Source organism: Sorex araneus, chromosome 1 (assembly GCF_027595985.1).
Source record: "Sorex araneus isolate mSorAra2 chromosome 1, mSorAra2.pri, whole genome shotgun sequence".
NCBI classification, from domain to species: Eukaryota; Metazoa; Chordata; class Mammalia; order Eulipotyphla; family Soricidae; genus Sorex; species Sorex araneus.
In genome coordinates, this window is record NC_073302.1 from 86,196,416 (window position 1) to 86,216,949 (window position 20,534).

At 41.6% G+C, this 20,534-nt stretch overlaps 1 protein-coding gene across 8 annotated transcripts in view; it reads right to left on the reverse strand.

The window, feature by feature from the left end:
- The window catches only part of TLE4 (TLE family member 4, transcriptional corepressor), a 148,944-nt gene that overhangs the window by 54,453 nt on the left and 73,957 nt on the right, over nucleotides 1–20,534 (reverse strand). For 4 of the 8 annotated variants that reach the window (XM_055137814.1, XM_055137781.1, XM_055137831.1 and 1 more), the window contains 2 exons: nucleotides 17,802–18,003; nucleotides 16,563–16,579 (listed from right to left, as the gene is read on the reverse strand). In XM_055137814.1, the coding sequence (XP_054993789.1) occupies nucleotides 16,563–16,579; nucleotides 17,802–18,003 (219 nt within the window). Of the gene's footprint in view, nucleotides 1–16,562; nucleotides 16,580–17,801; nucleotides 18,007–20,534 lie in introns of all 8 variants that reach the window. The other 4 variants (XM_055137806.1, XM_055137772.1, XM_055137822.1 and 1 more) reach the window with 1 other exon arrangement.

Consider the following 20,534-nt stretch of genomic DNA (forward strand, 5'->3'; position numbering starts at 1 on the left):
CTTCACAACAGCTGAGCTACTCTCCATTTGAATATACAAAAGAGTATTTTGTTTAAACCAAATTAAAAGCGTTCCAGTAAATGACTTCCATTTTGCTAGCTATACTATTTTAGCATATACTGTTTTTCTGAATCTTCCCTGTCCTCAATGTCATGCCTCTCATCGCTCCAATAAAAACTGCTGCCATTATTAAAAGTATTTTTTTAAGCCACGGTGGGGGTATTTAGAAAGTCACAACAGTGACTTTCTAAATAGTCACTGCTCGCCACAGAGGGACACAACACCCGAAGTGCTTCAGTGTGGCTTTTAAGTTCTAAAAGACATGGTGGCCTCAAATCTCTCACCACTGGGAGCCAAGACAGAGAAAAAACAAAGCAATTCTGTGTTTGGTATTTGAAAAGAAAATAGCTATTTCCTCCCTCTGCTTGCTCCCCTCCCCTCCCCTCTCCTTCCCTCCCTCTCTCTTCCTTTCTCTCTCCCTCTCTCTCTTCCCTCTCTGTGTCTCTCTGTCTCATGCACACACATGCACAATATACCTTCCATTTCCCATCTAGATAAGTTCTGACATCACCCATTTAAGACTGAATGAAAACCAGTACTCCTGCCAAGCCCTTCTGGCATCTCACCACTTTATTTGTTCCCATTTGTATCTAATGCTTTTGTCAACAGTTCAACAAAAGTCAAAGCAAACAACCCACTGCAAACACGGGGTAACAGCAACAAGCATGAATCCTTCACAATTATCCAGCCCAGCTGCTTGGAGCTCTTCAGGGCTGCTTTCATTTACAACAATGTCAACAAAAGGCTGAAACCCAAGAAGGAGATGGGTCAATAGCCACTGTCTACGCTCTGAGGAGGAAACGTGGAGCTCCTCCCTCGCTGCCTCGGCAAACATGTAGAATAATTCGGTCAGATGGACAAGTGCTTGTCTAATTTGTTATGTGAATTATTCAACAACTTGCCACATAAACTGCTAAACAGGGCTCTTCAAATATTTCTGGGGCACTCCTAGCTGTCCGACTGCAGAAGCACATGAAAGGAACAAAAGCAGCTGAAAACAGAATCCTGCCCCAGGGTGAGCTCCGGGTGGTAATCTCCGGCCTGAGAACAGGAGTCTGGACGCTAATCCTGTCGGTCCAAGCCTGGCCAGGTGAGCACAGAGGCCCAAGCTTTCCGAGGGTGGAGTCCACAGCAGTGAGGGGCTTGGCGCTCTTTCCCCACCAGGCTCAGTGTTTCAAAGTTTCCCCCCCACCACTGACAACAGGTGCAATATACACTTGGGATTTTTAATGGAGAATAACATTTTCCGTGAAGAACAGCTCAGGGCCGTAAATGCTCGCAAAGCGTGCTCTGCATGTGGGGGCCCAGGCTCGGTCCCTGGCACCACCTCCTGCTCTCTTCTCACTGCTCCCAGAAGGAAACCAGGAGCAGTTCCTCAGGACTACTGGGGGTAACCCCAAAACATTTTTTATTAAATTTTAAAACTTCACTGTACTTTAGAATGTTAATTGCCTGGACTCATTTTTATTAAAATGGTGCTTATTTAACAAACAAATCACTTTGCCACGTAACTTTTCTTTCTCCGCTTTTCTTTCTCTTAAATATCATGTTTTATTTTACAGACAAACCAGGGAGCCTAATCAGAGGATCGCAAAGTCTGAGACTCAAGTGCGTTCCCAGCTGGGGCTGCCACCGCACACGTGGGCCAGGCCACACAGGCCAGAAGCTGTCCTAATACCCACTGCCCCAAGTATCCTGATACCACCTGCCCCAAAGGCCCCAACGCCAATATCAGTGGCATCCGCCCCTAAACTGGGGATTCTCAGGAGTAAACCAGGTTAGGTCTTTCCAGCTTTTTATACCCGTGGTCCAGTGAAAATAGAAGAAATAGCCCCACCACAGCAGAAATAGAAAGGATTACCTATAATAACACTCTATGTCTTAGTTTTAAAACCCAGCTACTATAAAATGAAAAAAATTCTGTATTCGAATTAAAAATACCAGGAACAGCAGTAAACAAGAATGCTACTGCACTTTGAAGTTTTGAGGAAGCCGTCTTGGTTCACATAATGCACATACCCAATGATGCACCGCAGTCGTGCAAGCCTCCAGGAAGACAGCGTCAACTCCGCTCAGCTGCACAATCCAGGCAGATCATTTGTTAAGCATCGATAACTTTTTCACAGCCCAATAAAAAATTCCTGTGGACCTGCACCAGTTCCCAAACCAGCATGTGAAAACCACTGGACCAAATTACTGGCTTGTGCACACATACACCTAAAGACAGCCATGGGATGCACTGAAACTTTCACTTTATAGTGACATCTATAGTATTTACGGGAAAAAAGTCAGAAGGCTCATGTAAATTCAATTCCAGCAATTAATCTCAAGCAGCCTGGGAATTAAAAATTTCAGTCTGGCCTTTTAGATCATCATTAAAGGTGATCATTATTAATTTAATTTGCAATTTTCAAAAATGGGAACATTAAGGCCTTTCTGTTGTGCTTTTTCTACTCCCCAAAATTGTCACCACTGATGGCAGTAAGGGTACAGCAACTGTATATCAATACTATATACTACACTACTGCAATCATGTGATTTGCACTAGAATTAAATTTTAAAAATTTGAAAAAAGTCGCAGCAGTTCCATCAGGAAGTCTCATCATTTAACTTACGGTAACCCTCTTTTGCGCCCAAGCCCCTAAGCAAATATCCAACTGTAATACTGTGGGAGAAAACCAGGGGAGTGTCTTCCTTCCTCAGGAATCTTTTGTTTGAGGGGGCCTAACAGATGCACAGGTCCCTTCATCCCTTCCAAAAAAGCCTAGTACATATTCTTCTCCAGTAGACATAGAACATTCTCCAAGAGAGTGCACTTGTTGGGTCAAAAATAACTTTATCTTTATAAAATCAAGACTGACCAACTATCTTACCAGATAACGATGCTTTGAAAATGAAGTTAATTAAACACAAGAGAAATGGGGAGGTGGAGGGTGGGAGGAGACAGAACATGAAGCACTTGGATGTCAAAAAACAAATTAAGAAGGATTTTCTGAATCACAAAACAGATTCTAACACATAAATAAATAAGATGCATAGTAAGGGAGCAGCGCGTAGTCACAGGCAACAGAACTGAGCTGACCTGGCTGGGACATACTGGCAGGGCATGGGTGGTGGTGGTGGGGGGAGGCGGGCAGGCACTCTGGTGGGGGGTGGGGGGTGGGGTCGCTATCGCGCAGGCCTCAGGACAGCGAAAGTTCCTCCAACACCACACACAGAGTATTTTAGCTCGACAGAGCACCTGGTCCAGGGATTCCTACAGAGCATGACCCGAAGGGCAGTCACAGCACCAGTAAGACTCAGAGTCACCTAAACACGGCCACTGCACTGCTGCCAGTGCTGCTGAAGACCCACGTTTGCATGTATTTGCACACCAGCCCTGGCAGCTTCCTGGGATGCCAGCCTTTCATTGCCAGCCCTCCACTCATCACAAACTAGTTAAATATGCACATTTAAAAAGAACTCAGGACTAACCGGAAACTCAGAGAAATGAAGAGGAACGACCCATTAATATACTTTATTCTCCTCAGAAGGCAGCAGATTTCAGTTCCATATTTTAATAGGAAAATAATTTGAGGGAGAGGATTGTATCTAATCTTTGCAATGCAACCCCAATGTCACAGTGCAGGCAGATTTGCCCTCCAGCTGCCAAATCAATACCTGGCAACTAATTTTAAATATTTTATTTTGATTGCACTGCTCAATTTTCAAGTTTATCTGTCAATACCAGCAAATCTCAAAAGTCATTAAAATGATCATTTTTAGTTGTCTAATTAAATTTAAAAATCAGGAAAATCTCTTGACTAGAGTACAGCTGTGCCTTCTTAATATCCAAAGGGTAACACACAAATTGACAAGCAGTTCTTCTTTAAGTGTCCTTCAATATTAATTAATGACTAATTAATGACTACCCAGTAAATCAAGAGGACTAATACCCAGCAAGAACTTTTAACTTAGTGATATTTAATAAGCACATCTTTTCCCCTAAATATCAACTATACAGGCGTTATTCAGCATGCCACATAAGCCATGTCTCCCTAGGAAAGCAGGGGGTCAACCCTTAAGGGAGAGAAGGAAGGTGTAGGAGGGGAAAAGAGAAAGCAAAGAGAAAATAACATGGGTGATAATAACAGGGTATGAGGGATGACATGGCTCTGGCATAAGCCACTGAACACAAAGTATTGGGGCTCCAATCTGGAAGAGGGAGGGCAGAATAAAAATGGAGGAGTGGAAAAGGAGAACTAAAGAGAACCTTCTGAGGAGTACGTGTTGTGTGGGTGAAGGGTCTGGACCCCTACCTAACCAGAAGGTAGATCATTCAATGATGTTTCTCTATTTGCTTAATACGCTTAATTCTCCCAAGCTTAATTCTCCCAAGGGCAAACAGTCATCAGCTTAATTTAAAAGTTCCCCTAAATAAAATCAAGAGGGCTACAACCAGATTTTATTATCAAAACAAGATTCCAAGCTCAACATCCAATCCGGCAGTTTTCTTCAGACTACTCCAGTATGGTTTGGTAATTACCCCAGGGCACAGGCAGGGCTGGGGCAAGCGTATGGAATACCTCTGAGATCTTTCTAGTCCTGATAACACAGGTATAATAAACACAAGCGATTATTTCAACTCTCTCCAACAATTATTTCTTCAGGGCAGCCCAAAAAAACCAATGAAGTACAGATTCACTACAAAGATCTGTATTCATTTCCCCATGCATCAGAAAGTAAGCTAATAATGTCCCACTGCGACTGCTGTCAGACCAAATCCTCCCACTGCTGAATTCACTAGCAGGACAAATCTCCCTTCACTTTCCTTTCCACCGTGCGCTTTGGGGCGAGGCCCTGGGGAGTTCTCCAGATCACCCCTCTGTCCAGAGCGTCACAGGTACAAGCCCGAGTGGCCCAATCAGTGCCAAGAAAAGAACAAACTCAAAAAGATTAATTCACAGATGTTCATGCATTTCACATACACTGTGCCCCGTGGTCCGTTGCTAGGGCAACAGGAGACCACCAGTGAGTGCTTTATTGGCTTTATGAAGTGAGTCTCCAGGCCTATAGTCCGAGAAACACTGCATAATAATAGTGTTGCTTTTCTGAAGCTCATTCTGTGTTTATCCACATTTAACCTTCGGAGCATCAGAAAGAATACGCTTATGTCTTCAACCCCTACTACCACCATCACCAAAATGCTTCGACTTTTTATATGGAAACATCAAAATGCACCTCCTGTGGTACACTTTGAGAAGACCCATGTTGAACTGCTCAAACAGTTCCACAGGGGGAACAGAAAAGGTGCTTAACCAGCTAAAATCCACTCTGGGCACGAGGTCGGCCATCCCAGCCCTCCAACAATGCTGGGCAGGAAGGAGAGCAGCAGCAACACCAGAGAACTATATTGCACACACAGGGTTTCATGCACCAGGCGTGCGTGACCTTGCTTTTGGTTTTTTTTTTTTTTTTTTTTTTTTTTTTTTTTTTGCTTTTTGGGTCACACCTGGCAATGCACAGGGGTCACTCCTGGCTCTGCACTCAGGAATCACCCCTGGCGATGCTCAGGGGACCATATGGGATGCTGGGATTAGAACCCGGGTCGGCCGTGTGCAAGGCAAACGCCCTACCCGCTTTGCTATCGCTCCAGCCCCGTGACCTTGCTTTTGAAGGTAGGAAAATGGCTGTAACCAGATGGCACAGAGGAACCAGTAAAGTCCTGTTAGGTCATCTCTCTCTCCTTATGCAAGAAAATACTTTGAGATGATACAGGTGTTCTGTATCTACACTGATAGGGTAGTTATGCGAGCTACGTGTGGCAACTTGAGATGTAGCTAATGCAGCTTAGGAAACTGAATTAACATTAACATTTTTTAGATAATTCTGGGGGCAGAGTATAGCAGATAGGGCAATTGCCTTCCACATTGTGGCCTACCAGGTTCAATCCCCAGCCCCCCACCCCCCGCATATGGTTTCCTGGACACTGCCAAGAATTATCCCTGAGTGCAAAGCCAGGAGTAAGCCCTGAGCACAGCTGGGTGTGGACAACCCCGCCCCCCCAAAATTTTTTTTTACATCATTTCAATTAACTTCATATTGGACAACACAATTTCAAAGCCTTAGCATAGAACAATGCAGGAACAATGCAGGTTTTTAAAGGCTCACAAAAAAGCTGTCTCTTCTTTCAGTTCTTTGCACTGTAATTCATGAAAATCTAACTCTAAGCAAAGGTAGAGAACAGTACTCATGATTGCATGGGGCCTAATCAGCCGGTCTCTTTGTCCAACAGACCAATGGATGAAAACTGACTTCTCCTTCCCCAGCCCACCCCACTCAGGGTGGGAGGTTAAAATCACAAATGTCACAGCTCTTAGAGCCATAGTACAGATCAAGTGTTAATCTGAAGGGAAGCGAGGGTGGGGGAGAGGGGGAGAGTGTGGGCCGGCTAGGGCGAGGGAGAATCTGGAATGAAGAGGAGAAAAATAAAGCCAGTGAATAGATCAATAGAAGCAACAGCTTACATTGAGATTCACAGGAGAAAGAACACACCACAGAGACAATCATTTCCTGGGAAAAGCTCAAGCCTAATGAGAATTTACTCTGTTCCTTTATGTGACAACCAGCCCTTTTGTGGCATGGGCTTCCTGACTGACAGAAACTCAGGGCCCCTTAATAGGATTTCCATATTATTTCCAACACCTGCCCAGAAGTTATTTGTTTACATTGAAGGAGGCAAGATTCTCAAATCAGACATCTGCTTCTAGTTCAGGCATATCTTAGGAAACCATCTAGAAAGCAGCTTTGTTACCATGGTGACATTTTTATTTTCCTCCTTTAGTTGGCTCGAAACATTAGCATTTCCAATTTTATGTTGTTGTTCAAAAGGCCAAATGTCGCTCAAGAAAACAGAAGTTTAAAGAAAATGAACGAAATATTCACAAATTTCTAGAGCTGAAATGATGAAGGAAGAGGAAGGAAGGAAAAATAAATAAAACGGAGGTGTCATTTTCTGCTCCAGCCTGCTCTCACTGGGTGGCACCACTAACCTGTGTGCTAACCCTGCCCCCTTCTCCCCCTTGCCCCCCCTTAAATCTGAATGCTCCATGACTTGAAAAGTACTCAAAGTAATTCTGGGGTGAAAATAAAAGACCCGAGAATCCTTAGGGTTCGATACAATTAAATAATGAGTACATTTCCATGAAAAATAATTCCTCATGCTCACCCAATAAGCAGATTTAGAAAGTTCACTTAAAACAAGAATACTTTAGACTTAAATTTTAAGTACTTCCAACTCACTGCCTGCAATTCAGTATGGGGGGGGGGGGGGAAAGGCCGAGGCGGAGGAAGGCGGATCTCAGAGGAGAGGGAAGCTTAAGCATTTCATGAACATTAGTGGCTGAAGAAGGGATGGCATGTTAAGCAGCATGAAGGAAGAAAGGCGGAGGCTGGATGACACACATGTGCATGCTGCTGTCTTCCTGTTCCTAGTGCATCACTGGCCCTGGGGGGTGGGGCGCTTAAATCACCAGTCACAAAAAGCAGACACAAACTGTACTTAAACTAGTGTTTAAAGCCAGTATAACTTAATACAAACAAAAGCAACAGAACTGGTTGTGAATTAATTTGTTAAAGTTAAATGTTTAGTACTTTGTTCATTATTACATCGAGAGTAAAAACCTAAGCATTAAACTTCAAGATTTAAAGTTAGAGCTGCTAAATCTAAGCAACACTTAATCTTGAAGTAACTTTCATGTAGCAGCAAGTTCATTTAAAAAAAGACTACCTCTCACTATTTTTTGGTGGCAGAGGACACCCCACTGTTCCCAGGAATTACTCTTGGTAAGTCCCAGAGACCACAGAATGGAAGCAGAGTCCATCAAGGCAATCGCTTTGCTTACTGTACTATCTCTCCAGTCCATCACATCAGTATCACTTTCAGAAAGCATTCAGCTTTCAGCAAATTACTTTTCTAGTTCTCACTCATGAAACCAAAATTCTGTGCAACTCTACTGCCATGGTAATAATTAGATATAATTTCTATTCAGGTCCTAGATTACAGGCCTCATTAGGGCTGGTGTATAGTCTTTAACCCAGAAAACACTTCAAACTATTTCAAACTATCAAAGAATAAAATTATGTGTCATATATGTGTCATATAGAGGTAAGCATTTTAGAAATTATTTAAAAGAGCAATTTTGGAATTTTCCCAGATTTTACTATTAAAAAAAGATGTAAGTATTTCTGTACAATAATTCTTTCGGAAGAATGATCTACATTCTGCAAGACAAATGCTTTTGAAATTCAAGGGTCATTTACAACACTTAAATCCCTCTTGGGGGCCTCTAAATTCCAAATGATTCAAAGTTTGTGTGTGAAACCCTTGTAAAAGATAGAAATATAGGCTAATCAAATCATCAGAGACATCAGACATAAGGGTGAAGCTGCTGGCTGGGTGAAGAGGATGCAGGTAAAGAATTCGACCTCCCACACGCAACCTTGGCTGGCCACTTGGCTGACCATGGCAGACCAGGCAGTCGCCCTTGGGAGGTGGCACTTGTCTCAGCAGGAGATGAAGAGGCAGAGCACAGGGATACACCCCTCCCTCACTGCAGCCACATCTATAATCCACTCACACTCGCTACCCAAGGATCAGTCTACCCTAAAGATGCTCATCAGTTTGACAATTACAACACACTTTCCGGGTATTAGGGCACTTGTCATTTCACACAGCTTACGTGCCCAAAGGCAGGTGCCAATTAATATAGAACAGCAGACTGCTGCATCATAAACCCAAAGATAAAGTTCTGAATTTTCTTTGCTAAAGTAAAATACATAATAGAAATGGGAGCCCCACCCGACCCCTCCAAAAATATGCAAAGAATAAGCAATAGCAATGCCAAAAATTTGGTTTCAGATTACCATTTCATTCCCAAATTAGTTATTTTGGAAAGCAATTTTAAGACTTCAACATTAAATGCTTGGTGGGCAAATATTAAAATAATCTTCCTACTATTCAATCTCAAGCAAAATACAGTTACTAGGGCTGGAGCAATAGCACAGCCGGTAGGGCGTTTGCCTTGCACGCGGCCGACCCGGGTTCGATTCCCAGCATCCCATATAGTCCCCTGAGCACTGCCAGGGGTAATTCCTGAGTGCAGAGCCAGGAGTAACCCCTGTGCATCGCCGGGTGTGATCCAAAAAAAAAAAGCAAAATACAGTTACTGCTATGCTATATTAATTGGCTAACACTATGGTCAATTTTATTGCTGAAATATACCCTGTAAGACTTTTGTTAAATTCATTTTGGAATGAGACTAACAATGTAAGAAAATTTACACATTCCTGGGGCTGGAGTGATAGCACAGCGGGTAGGGCGTTTGCCTTGCACGCGGCCGACCCGGGTTCGAATCCCAGCATCCCATATGGTCCCCTGAGCACTGCCAGGAGTAATTCCTGAGTGCATGAGCCAGGAATAACCCCTGTGCATTGCCGGGTGTGACCCAAAAAGCAAAAAAAGAAAGAAAATTTACACATTCCAAATGCCTAGTTTTGAATTAAGTTAACTGACTTGCCCATTGAAACACCAGCTTACCTAGGAGCGTGAGGATTCTTAGCACGGTGAAGATATTTCTGATTTTATTATAGTCACCCTCTTATTAGTCCATGACTAGTTCTATTACAGAATAGCACAAAGATGAAGATTCTTGCCTATATGTGTTAAAAATTTACGGGAATAAAACTTTTCTGGTCACATGATGACTTGGTTAGCTATAATCCATATCTACATTACACACACACACACACACACACACACACACACACACACACACACACACATTGAAGCTTACACTTAAAAAATGTATTTTTTTAAAGTCTGTATTGGGTTGAGGATGAAAATCAGGGGAAAAGCAAGTGCCTTGCATGTATGTGGTAACCCACCAAAACAAGGTTTTTTAAAAGATAAAAAATAAAAGTCTATCTTAAGTAATATATAGGTTTAAAAAGTTGGAGGTGGATTTCAAATTGATCATCTGGTGGTTAACAGTTAAAACATACAAATAAGATTCTTTATACTGATGGTTAGCAAAATATTTTAATCTCTTGGTTATTGTTGGTATACTTCACCAAATTGTCTGTCACCAGAATGGTCATGCAAATAGACTCAACCCTCCCACCTCTTCCTCCAGTCCTAAGACACTGCTGGGCATGGTTCAGTGGAGAGTACTCCTGATACCACAAAGAAGCATCTCCAGAATCTAGGTCCTTTTACAGGAGCTGGCCTAGGCTCTCCAACACATCAGTAATAGGAGAAACTCTAAAGTGAGGGTAACTCTTCAATCAAAAAAGACACACAAGATACCACAACAAAATGGAATAGCTGGACTCCATTCAAACAATCCAACTATTTCAAATAATTACAGTTTGCTTATAGGGAGAATTTGGAGACAATAGTAAATTATCTTTATTAAGCAACTAAAGCTTAATAAAGCTTCCCACACGCTTGAGCTGAGTGAGCCTCAGGCATGAGCAAAGTCCCACGGAAGCCAGGTAATGCGGAACTTTGTGATCTTGGACTCTGGGCTCAATGGGACCAGGGAGCAGAGATCCTCTGCCTGCTTCCCCCACTCTCTGGAGACCCAGGGGTCACACCCATAAGCCACCTCCTGCTGGCGCCAGATAAGCTCCTCCTGGGCCACCCTCCAGAACTCACAGCTGCTTCTCTCAGAAGGGAGTACAAAATGAGGCCCCCATAACTATGCTACCAGACTCCGCATCAGGGGTGCCCCAGAGGGGGGTGGGTGAGGACCCTCCCCACCCCAAGGGACCCAGCCCCAGCAGCTGACCTCTGCTACCCAGCTGCCACCATGCTCCAGGCAGCTTTCCATTACTTTAGGCCTTTGTTCTTTTATGACGTGTCCTTCTAAGTTATATAGTTAAACAAATTTTGTTTTTTTTCCCTCAAAGGGTAAAATCATGAACATTCCCATCTTAAACAGGTATATGGGGAGAAGGAGTGCTAAAAGAATTTCTGGACCATATCACTTTCCTCTCTCCTTGTGTCTGGCTCAGATTTCTTTGCTGTTTCCTTCACAGAACATGCCATGGGAGTCAATGAAATCTTTAAAGATCAGGCCTGACTGTTCTCTAATAACCCCCTTCAAAGAGAGAAACAGGTGTGGGGGTGCTGGGGACCCGGTCACACGAGACACTCTGACAAATATTAATACACAAGGTGGAATAACAAACAGAAATAATGATTCTGCTTATTTAGTTTATTCAGACTCAAACCCCACTTTGACCTACAACACAGTGGAAGCGTTTTCTTGGCTTGAAGTACACATTTCAACCTGAACACAGAAACTCCACTGATAAAGTTTTATGGCCAACATAATATCACCACAGATTTGGTGTTTCAATCTTTCTACACAGGTTTTATAAAGCAAAAACAAACAAATAAAACTTAGATGACAGAATAAAAAGGCACTGCCTTAGCTCCAACTAATGAATAGATTATGAAAATCCATGAACAAAAAATTTAAATAGGAAGGAGGGACACAAAACAAAACATAACTAAACATTCATAGAAAAGCACAAAGGTTTTTTTTTTTTTTCTTTTCGGGTCACACCCAAAAAGGTTACTCCTGGCTTTGCAGTCAGGAATTACTCCTGGCGGTGCTCAGGGGTTACTCCTGGCTTTGCAGTCAGGAATTACTCCTGGCGGTGCTCAGGGGACCATATAGGATGCTGGGAATTGAACCCGTCCAGCCGTGTGCAAGGCAAATGCCCTCCCTGCTGTGCTATTGCACCAGCCCCAGAAAGTTTTTTAAATGTCTGTCAATTTTAGAAAAAATTAAGTGTAGTACTATCCATGTTTATACTATCAAAAAATAGAAAACTATAAAATCCAATACTGGCAGACTGAGGGAAAGAGGGCAAGAGATCAAAGGGCTAGAGAGTGCACGCCTGACACGCCACCCTGGCCCCGGCTGTGACTCTCCATGCGCACTGCTAGTGGGGACACTGATGGGCAGGAGCACTGGAACACGCAGACCCACACAGCCTGCCAAGAGGGCTACCGGAACCCCCAACTCTTGCCAGAAGCCTTTCTCTGAAAATAAATCATTACCTACTTTAGTCATGAGTTCAAACTTTGGGAAAGACATTCGGAATGAAACAACAGAACTCAAAACACCATCGCACTAGGAAGAAAATACAAGTACATAATATCATACTTTACAGACAGAAACGCTAGCCCACTCACAAGGCCTTCAAACTGCAATGTATATGCCATATTTTCCTTTCCCTCCTATGTAAATCATTAGTTTCAGGATTATCATAGTGATCTATTAGTGTGTCTAAGACAATACCTGACTTGAGGTCACCCCATTAAGACTTAAGAAAAAAAAAAAAAAGGAAGGCCAATTAAATACATTAAAATAAATTATGAAGTAATAAAGTATGCCTGGAAATAACTGACTTGGGAAAAGTCATAGACCTTACCAATAGCTGCTGACAGTAAATTCTGCTATTTATATACATATATATGTTATTTTAGGAGGTAGTAGAACTTCTTAGATACTATAGGTAGAGATGGCTAATATACTAATTTCCCAGACTCCGTTTCTAACCAAGTTTCAGGCAATTTGGACTTCACTGTTCTGAATCATTACCCTCATTTCAGCCACCAGATGAAAGCCGAGAGTAATGCGAGGAACCTAATGACTATTCATGAATTGGTATCTCCAGCAACTAAGAAGCTCCCAGCCAATGTGGGAATGCCCTAGTTACCACTTTAGAACTAAACAACTTTTTCCTCAGCTCTCATTAAGGAGGGAGGGACCAGCACTGGAAGATCACATCATCACAGAAAACATTTCCTGGGCTTCACTTGTGACTTTGCATGGGATGACATAACTGGTTTTAAACACTCCAGAGGATTGGAAGCACTGCCATCCAGGAGAGGTTAGCAGAAACCTTTCAGAGAGCTAAATTTGGGTTTCTGAGCCTATCATCAAAGAAGAGAATGGACCGTGATCTGTTCCTGGCTATTTTCAATTCCCAAATGAGGGCCTTCCTTGGGGGATATGGAGTGATTAAAGACAACCAAACACTCCCATTATAGCATTTCATGGGCAAATAAATGGATACTTGGGCTCCTACAATGCTATTTTGTTTAGGCCCATAGTTACAGCCTCTACTCTTGTTTAGGACTTTACATACACACCTGCAAATAATAGGATTAGGAATGGAAGTGCCTATTGGAGCAAGAGAAACAAGGTCAATAAAACTCAACAGTGTGTGATGTGGTAACCAAAGAACTTCCAAGAGAAAACAGGAAAAAAAAATCCACTAACTTTAATAATTTCTTTCCTTTTACTTCACACCTGAAGGTAAAGCACCTTAATTACCTGAATCTTTATTGTAAGTTTAAATTTATACTTTATGAGTTATTTGGAATCTGCCCTGTTTAATAATCTGTAACATCAAGAAAACATTTTAAAGTATCTCTCACAATTAAATCTATCTACAATCTATATAAATCAAAATTTTGCTACCATATCAAAATGTTACACTGGGGCTGTATAACATTGCCCACATCCTCATTACATGCAACACTAATTACTACCAGCAGATTCAGAATTTTCTGCACATTAGAGGCTTTTAGAGGAGCTATAAAAAATTTCAGGCACCATTAATTTAAATTTGTATTGAAATTTCCCTTTGACAGATGGCCAAAAATTACTTATTATTTAGAGCACCAGAGCTGCCTGTTTGCACATTAGAAGAGGAAAGGGAAAAATTAAAAGCAAGAAGGAAATTTATGTCACGTTCATTACCTGTTAAATGTTAAGGAGCATTATCCTGCATGAATAAATTATTTCATATAAGTCTGACTCCAGCTGCAGGGAACTGGCAGACTCTGGCTGATAAAAACCAACTCAAGCCACACAGCAAACAGTCATAAAAAGCCTCTCTTAACCAGGAGGTCCTTACAGCAGGAAAAGCATGATCAATGGGACAAGCAAGTCACTGCTTCCCTGAGCATTGCAGAACAAACACGTTTATGAAAATTAGCAAACTATTTCACTTTGCAAAGCAACAGGACGGCCCTAAATGTGAATGATACAACTTCCAATCTGAGCGCCATATCCAACAAAAACATCTATTCAAAGCTCCCAGCCCATAATAAGTCAAGACAAAACCATCCAGCTCCGTTTCCTTTCTTGTTTTTCCGCTGGCTTCTAGCTACATAGATCCTCCCTCTCAAATTCATCCCAAATCACATTAAAATACACCCTACTCTTGGACAAGGAAATATAAAATGTTGCTGACATAAAAGTGCAATGTGGTATAAATATTTTTCATAGTCTTCTGTGAGTGGGACAAGAGATGAGGTTTTTGTTTAGTTCACTGGCCCACCAAAGGGTATGTATTAATCATAGGAAGACAAGGAATGTTTATACTATGGCTTCAAAAGAATTAGACTTTTCAAGAGCTACTATCAGTTAATTTCAGTAAATGCATTTAGTTATTACTTCCTAACTACACGTGTATAGAACACTTAGTGCAATCAAGAGTTCATTTCAATTTACGTATTAACAAAATATAAAACTGAAAATGCATAATTAGATCAATGTGTGCAGTTCAAATTGTAAATGTTGGCATTTCTATAGGTGTGCAGATGTTCCCTCAAATTCAAAAATTTCTGGGGGATAAAATAGATAAACATGGGGCTGGAGCGATAGCACATCGGGTAGAGCGTTTGCCTTGCACTCGACCAACCCAGGTTCAAACCCCAGCATCTCATGTGGTCCCCTGAGCACCGCCAGGAGTAATTCCTGAGTGCAAAGCCAGGAGTAACCCCTGTGCATTGCCAGGTGTGACCCAAAAAGAAAAAAATATATATATAAACATAGTATTTGTGTCTAAGAGCTTTGGAAAAAAACAAAACACTTCCCTTTTATTGTGAAAGAAAAAAAATGAGGTGGTCAACACCATCACAGGTGGTTTCAGGTAAGAGTTTAATTTTCACATGTCACTTCATTTAAGCAGAAAGAAATGAGACTGTCCATACACTACACATTCAACTGCTGTAAAATCCCAGAAAAGGAACCAACAGCCCTATGTTATGACCTATGCCTGAGACTTTTCTAATCTATACAAAATGCAATATGTAATACAGCTGTATGCCTAGCTCAAGGTCATCAAGCAATTTTCATATTCTGTTCATTTCCTGCTTGGTAACCTGTTACTCTTGTTTGCTGACTATACATCAATTCAGGAAACCTTACCACATCCCACTCTGATGTGACACAGATATCCCGATCATTAAATGCCACATACTCTCCTTTTCCCCTACAAATTATCTATGCAAAAGCTAGGGAAGGCAGGAGACACCAGGAGGAAACCTAAGAAAAGGGACATGACAGAGCACAGAGCACAAAGGGCTGAGCGGGTGCCTACCCTATGGAAGCTCAGGGTCCATCTCTGGGACCACTAAGAGTGACCCCGGATCACAGCTGAGGGAAACACCTCCCCATGCCCACCAACCATTGCCAGGCTTGGTCCAAAACCCAAAAAACCACACAAAAAAGGCTATGCTACTTTGTAAAACTATTTACTAAATTAAAAAATTCTTTCTGGTGTAGAAAAGTGCTCTTAAGCAAACACTGATTTTAAAAAATTATAAGATAAAATTATTTCCCCCATAAAATGAGACAAACATGTATTTTTATTTTGTTTCCTCTCAGTATTATTTACCTTATGGCCATGGCATACCTGAGGAAAAGCAGTTAATCTTTTCATAGTGCAAGACACAATAAATGATGAATGCAAGTCAGATCTAATAATTCCATCTAGATTTAAAAATATGATCCTGATAAAGAAATGGGGCCAATAGTTTAAAAACATATCTAAGAAAAAAGAGGACTAAGGTTAAAGTACTAGCATTGCACATGGCTGATGCAGTTTGGTCCTCGGCACATTATGGTCCCTTGAGCACTGCCAGAAGTGCTGCCTAAGCACAGAGCAGAGTGACCCCCTCAGCATAGCTGGGTGCCCCCCCCACACACACATAATCTCAACCACACATCTGGAAGTAATCCTTTTAAAGCATCAGGTCAGAGGTTGGGGTTTCAGTGATACTGCTGATGTGAAGGTGTGTATATATCCAAAGCACAGATTCAACAACAAAAAAGAGATCTAAGCTGCGACCACCAAACTCTGTAATGTGCCTGCCAAGGCAGCAGGATGCGGCGCATGGAGTTTGGAGAATACTGGTACAGGGAAACTGACACTAGTGGTGAGATTGGTGTTCAAATATTATATGCCTAAAATTCAAATATCAATAATTGTAAATCATGGTTCTTTAAATGGAAAATGATTTTTAAGAAATAGGCTAAAAAAAGAAAGGAACTAGCCACTGTACAGTAAAGTTCACAGAACTGTTTTCCAAATTATTCAGATCATTAGGGGCTGTTCAAAGACATTCCTTCCCCTGTGCCTCTGAGTCCTACCTTGATGGAGTCTCTGTCTGTGAGCGGAACAGCAGCAGCACACAGTCCAGTGCAGAGAGGAAGGGTAAAGAGAAAAGCACAAGTTGGTTTATACAAAATACACATATTTTTCAGAGATGTAACCTATTAAATAGTAATAGCATAGATCTCAATTTTCAATGTTAATTATTAATATTATTTATTAATGGGATTCACAAAATACCAATCTATTATTCATGCAGTTTCAGAAAAGCTGTATATTAATGTTATATTCTCTATCAACTTTTCCACTTATAAAGTGCTTATAGTGTTAACCCAGCTCTACACCATAATATTACAATAACTGGGTGACAAATATTACAGTGTTTTTAACATCAGAGATGGGAAATTCATGTATATGTGATAAAAATCATTTACCCAAGATTATAATTCATGGTAATAACACTGAAACAAGAGTAGACATGAGCTTTTAATTAACAAACCACACCCTTCCTACCAATGAACCACCCATGTGTTAAGTAAATTCCCACAAAAGAATGATGGGAGAGAGTTTTTCGTCTGTTTTCCTACCATTAGCAAATAAATACTTCTAGTAGGCACCATGCAAACATACAGACACATCAAAGTTTTCCCTTATTTTGTTCAAGTGTTCTAATGAAGAAATCAACTTAAAGGAGCATTAACTAACCTTACATAAATAACTATAGTTCATTGTTCTTAAAGGATGAATTATTTCATGGTTCTAAACAAGCTGGGATTTAAAACATAAGTAAACTAAGAGACTTCACTGACTTGGATTGATTGTACTAGCTCAATTGCTTAAACTTCTGAAATTGTTTATATACTTGTAAGATTTTTTAAAATTATTCTATATAGATGATCCTACCCATAACTAAACTGCTTTTAACTTATAAAATAGTTCTGTCGAATCATCAACTTAAGCCTTTTTATCAGAAAGACTTGCACCCAAGTGGATTCAGTTAAAATTAGTTATTACTATCACTATTAATAAACGGCACATTCTGGGGTTTCACTACTCGGGAAACAAATTCCAAGATCCAGGAAACAGCCTCTCCTGCCTTTGGAGAGTATAATGGCTGGGGATCACTGGACCACAAACCTGCTTCTGGTGACTGATTTACCCCCCAACAGAAATCCCATGTAATTACTGGTAAAATTAAATCCAGAGACAGAAAAACACCTGAGAACCTACACTCAGCCACAGGTAGCCCCACCTGCCGGCCCGCAAGAACCACTCACCTCTTTGGTGGTCGCTGTCGTGGTGCTTCTTCTCATCCTTGACGGGCAGGTGGGACTGGGCCCCCAGCGCACTGGAGAGGGCCAGGAGCCCCGCGCTGCTCCCGATGGGCGGGATGGCCGGGGGCTGCAACCCCGACGGGTGAGGTGTCAGAGGCACTGGCAAACCATGTCCGTGTGATAAATGCTGGGCCTGGAGTTGCTGCTGCTGCGAGAAATGAAACCAAGATATTGAACTTGTCCCTTCTATCCTCTCCCCAGCCAAAAAGAAGCAAGTGAGTGGGAGGGCTGAAGGGACAACAGATAACTCAACATCCACTGCTCACCACTTGTCCGTAAATGGACCATTTTAGCCAGAGAGACTATGATAGTCCCCGCTCTGAGAAAGGGCTGCATAGTGTGCCAATGAGGGTGAACGTCGGGGAGAGGGTCATCCGCACGACAGGCCAACACCTGAACCCCTGCACTGTCTCTCCAGCCCAGTTACACATACAGGGCTAAAGGAATGGGCGAGAGCTCAGTAACAGAACAAGCGACATGTTTCTAACTTGGTTTGGGGATTCTGCAATGTCGTGGAAAGAAATGGAACTTTATGTGGTGAAATGATCTAAGTAACTTTTAATAGCTGAAATTCAAAAAGCTTTCCATCTTTCTTTAAAGCATCTGTTTTTGTTCTACCCCACAGAAGGCCTTGCTAGCATACATTTCTAATCAAAACATATATGTGACTATTAAAGCAGTTATGTTGAACCAAAAAAAAAAAAAGGCTGAAAATTGAGAAAATTAGTGTTAAGCAGTTCTCCCAGAACTGCCACACAGCATGCAGTGAGAGTTAATTTGAAAGAGAAAACCTGAATTAACAACCCAGAAAAGGAAACGGGTTGCAGCCACCGTTTTAAGCCCTTTAAGTGTCCTCAGCGGTACTTGAGCAAATTACTAAAGAAAATCTAATGTAGCAAGGCTTGGGTCCTCCTGTAGGCTTGCTCAATAATGCTGAAATAATTGGGCACTCTGTGCACGTTTAGTGATGCTCGAATGAAAAGCTCGAGGCCTGCCCTTGTACTCTTCTCCAGCAACCGCCTCTGTGTTGTGACAGGTTTATCTGAGTGGGGCTGGGATGCATGCACCAGTAACCGTGCTGACAAGAGTTTAAAGTCATTTTTACCAGCACACTGGCAGCACATGGAGAAAGCCCTCGAGAGGCTGGAATTGGAATGCTTGACCTCAGCCGAGGCCACATCAAGCTTGGCTACAGAAGTCACGAAGGATATTAAGTTAACCATATCCCTCTGTAAGAATCCCTTTAATTCCTGCCCCTGCGTCACAATATTCTATTTGAACAAGCACTGAGTAATTCTCAGACTAACTTTGTAAGTGGTTACATTTTAGTTGTTGCCTTCAAGTGAATCACATTCAGCAATATCCTCTGATAGCCAAATTATATTGGCCAACAGTTTTCTTTCCAAGTAGGATTCCACAAAAAATAGTAAAAAAAAAAAAAAAAAAAAAAAGCCGATTTATCAAATTTGTCTACACACTGCTTTCATGGCACTTCTCTTCTTTTCCCATGTTTTCCTGTGCCTGAACATGAAAGTCCAAGTAAAACACTAATAAACAGTTCCTTTTTGAGATAGTCCTACAATTTTGTGGCTGTGTTTAAAAATAATAAAATAACTGCCACTTTTAAGGCATAAAACTTTACATACAGGAAGACAATCTGTAAAGTGACCCAGGAAGTTACTCCAACCAAACGTCATCCCTATGGTACTGCCACAGCATCCTAGTTATCCAAAAATAATGCATTTCTTCATTTAGGGAGTCAAAAATTCTGTTCACAATTCTTTGTTTTGATGATGACCTTTAAAAAGTACGAGAACACTATTCAATGTTCTGAATATGTAAAAAATAACAATGGGGTGAGAGTGACAGTATAGCAGGTAGGGTGGTTGCATTGCGTGCAGCCAATCCAAGTCGATTCCCAGCACCCTATATGGTACCCTGAACCCTGTCAGAAGTGATTCCTGAGCACCAGTGGATGTACAACCCTAAAAAAAGAAAGAAAATAATATCTCTGAAGGAAAACAAAGAAGAGATGATACAGGGAATTATGTCACAAACGTAATTCAAAACCTTGTTCATCTGAAATAGCCACGAAATCACCCCGATTTCTCTTTCCCAGTAAATCACAAATATTTTATGATTCGTCTGAGGTGCAGTGTTTCTTAAGAGCCTACACAGAGGCCCCTCCTACTCCCTTCTGGAACTTCAAGCTTCCAGAGACTAAATCTCACCGAAGCCCTAACTGAGGCACTAAGAAAGAAACGGTAGCAAGTTTTAAAATGTCTAATTTACTAGGCACTATCAAATAAATGTGTAAAATGCAGCTAGCAGCATTTCATCCAATGATTAAAGAATGTCATTTTTTTCCTCTCACAGGACAAAAAAAAACTACCTACCTCAGATTTTTCCATTTGACCACAAACTTTTCAGAGGTTAAATATATGTCATAAGATGATGGTAAAAACTCCAAGTTCCTCACTCAGCCTTACTACCCCCAAATAACTTCACAACCACCTTCAAGCCTCCACAACCTTGCTCATCTTAGAGGATGACTCCCTTTGCCCTTCCCAGACATTCTTCGCTGCACCTGACAAGTCTTTCCAGCTTTTCTTCCCTTCTTTTTACTGCTCCCTGAATTCTCCAACTCTTCACCTTCCATTTTTCTCACTGAACTTG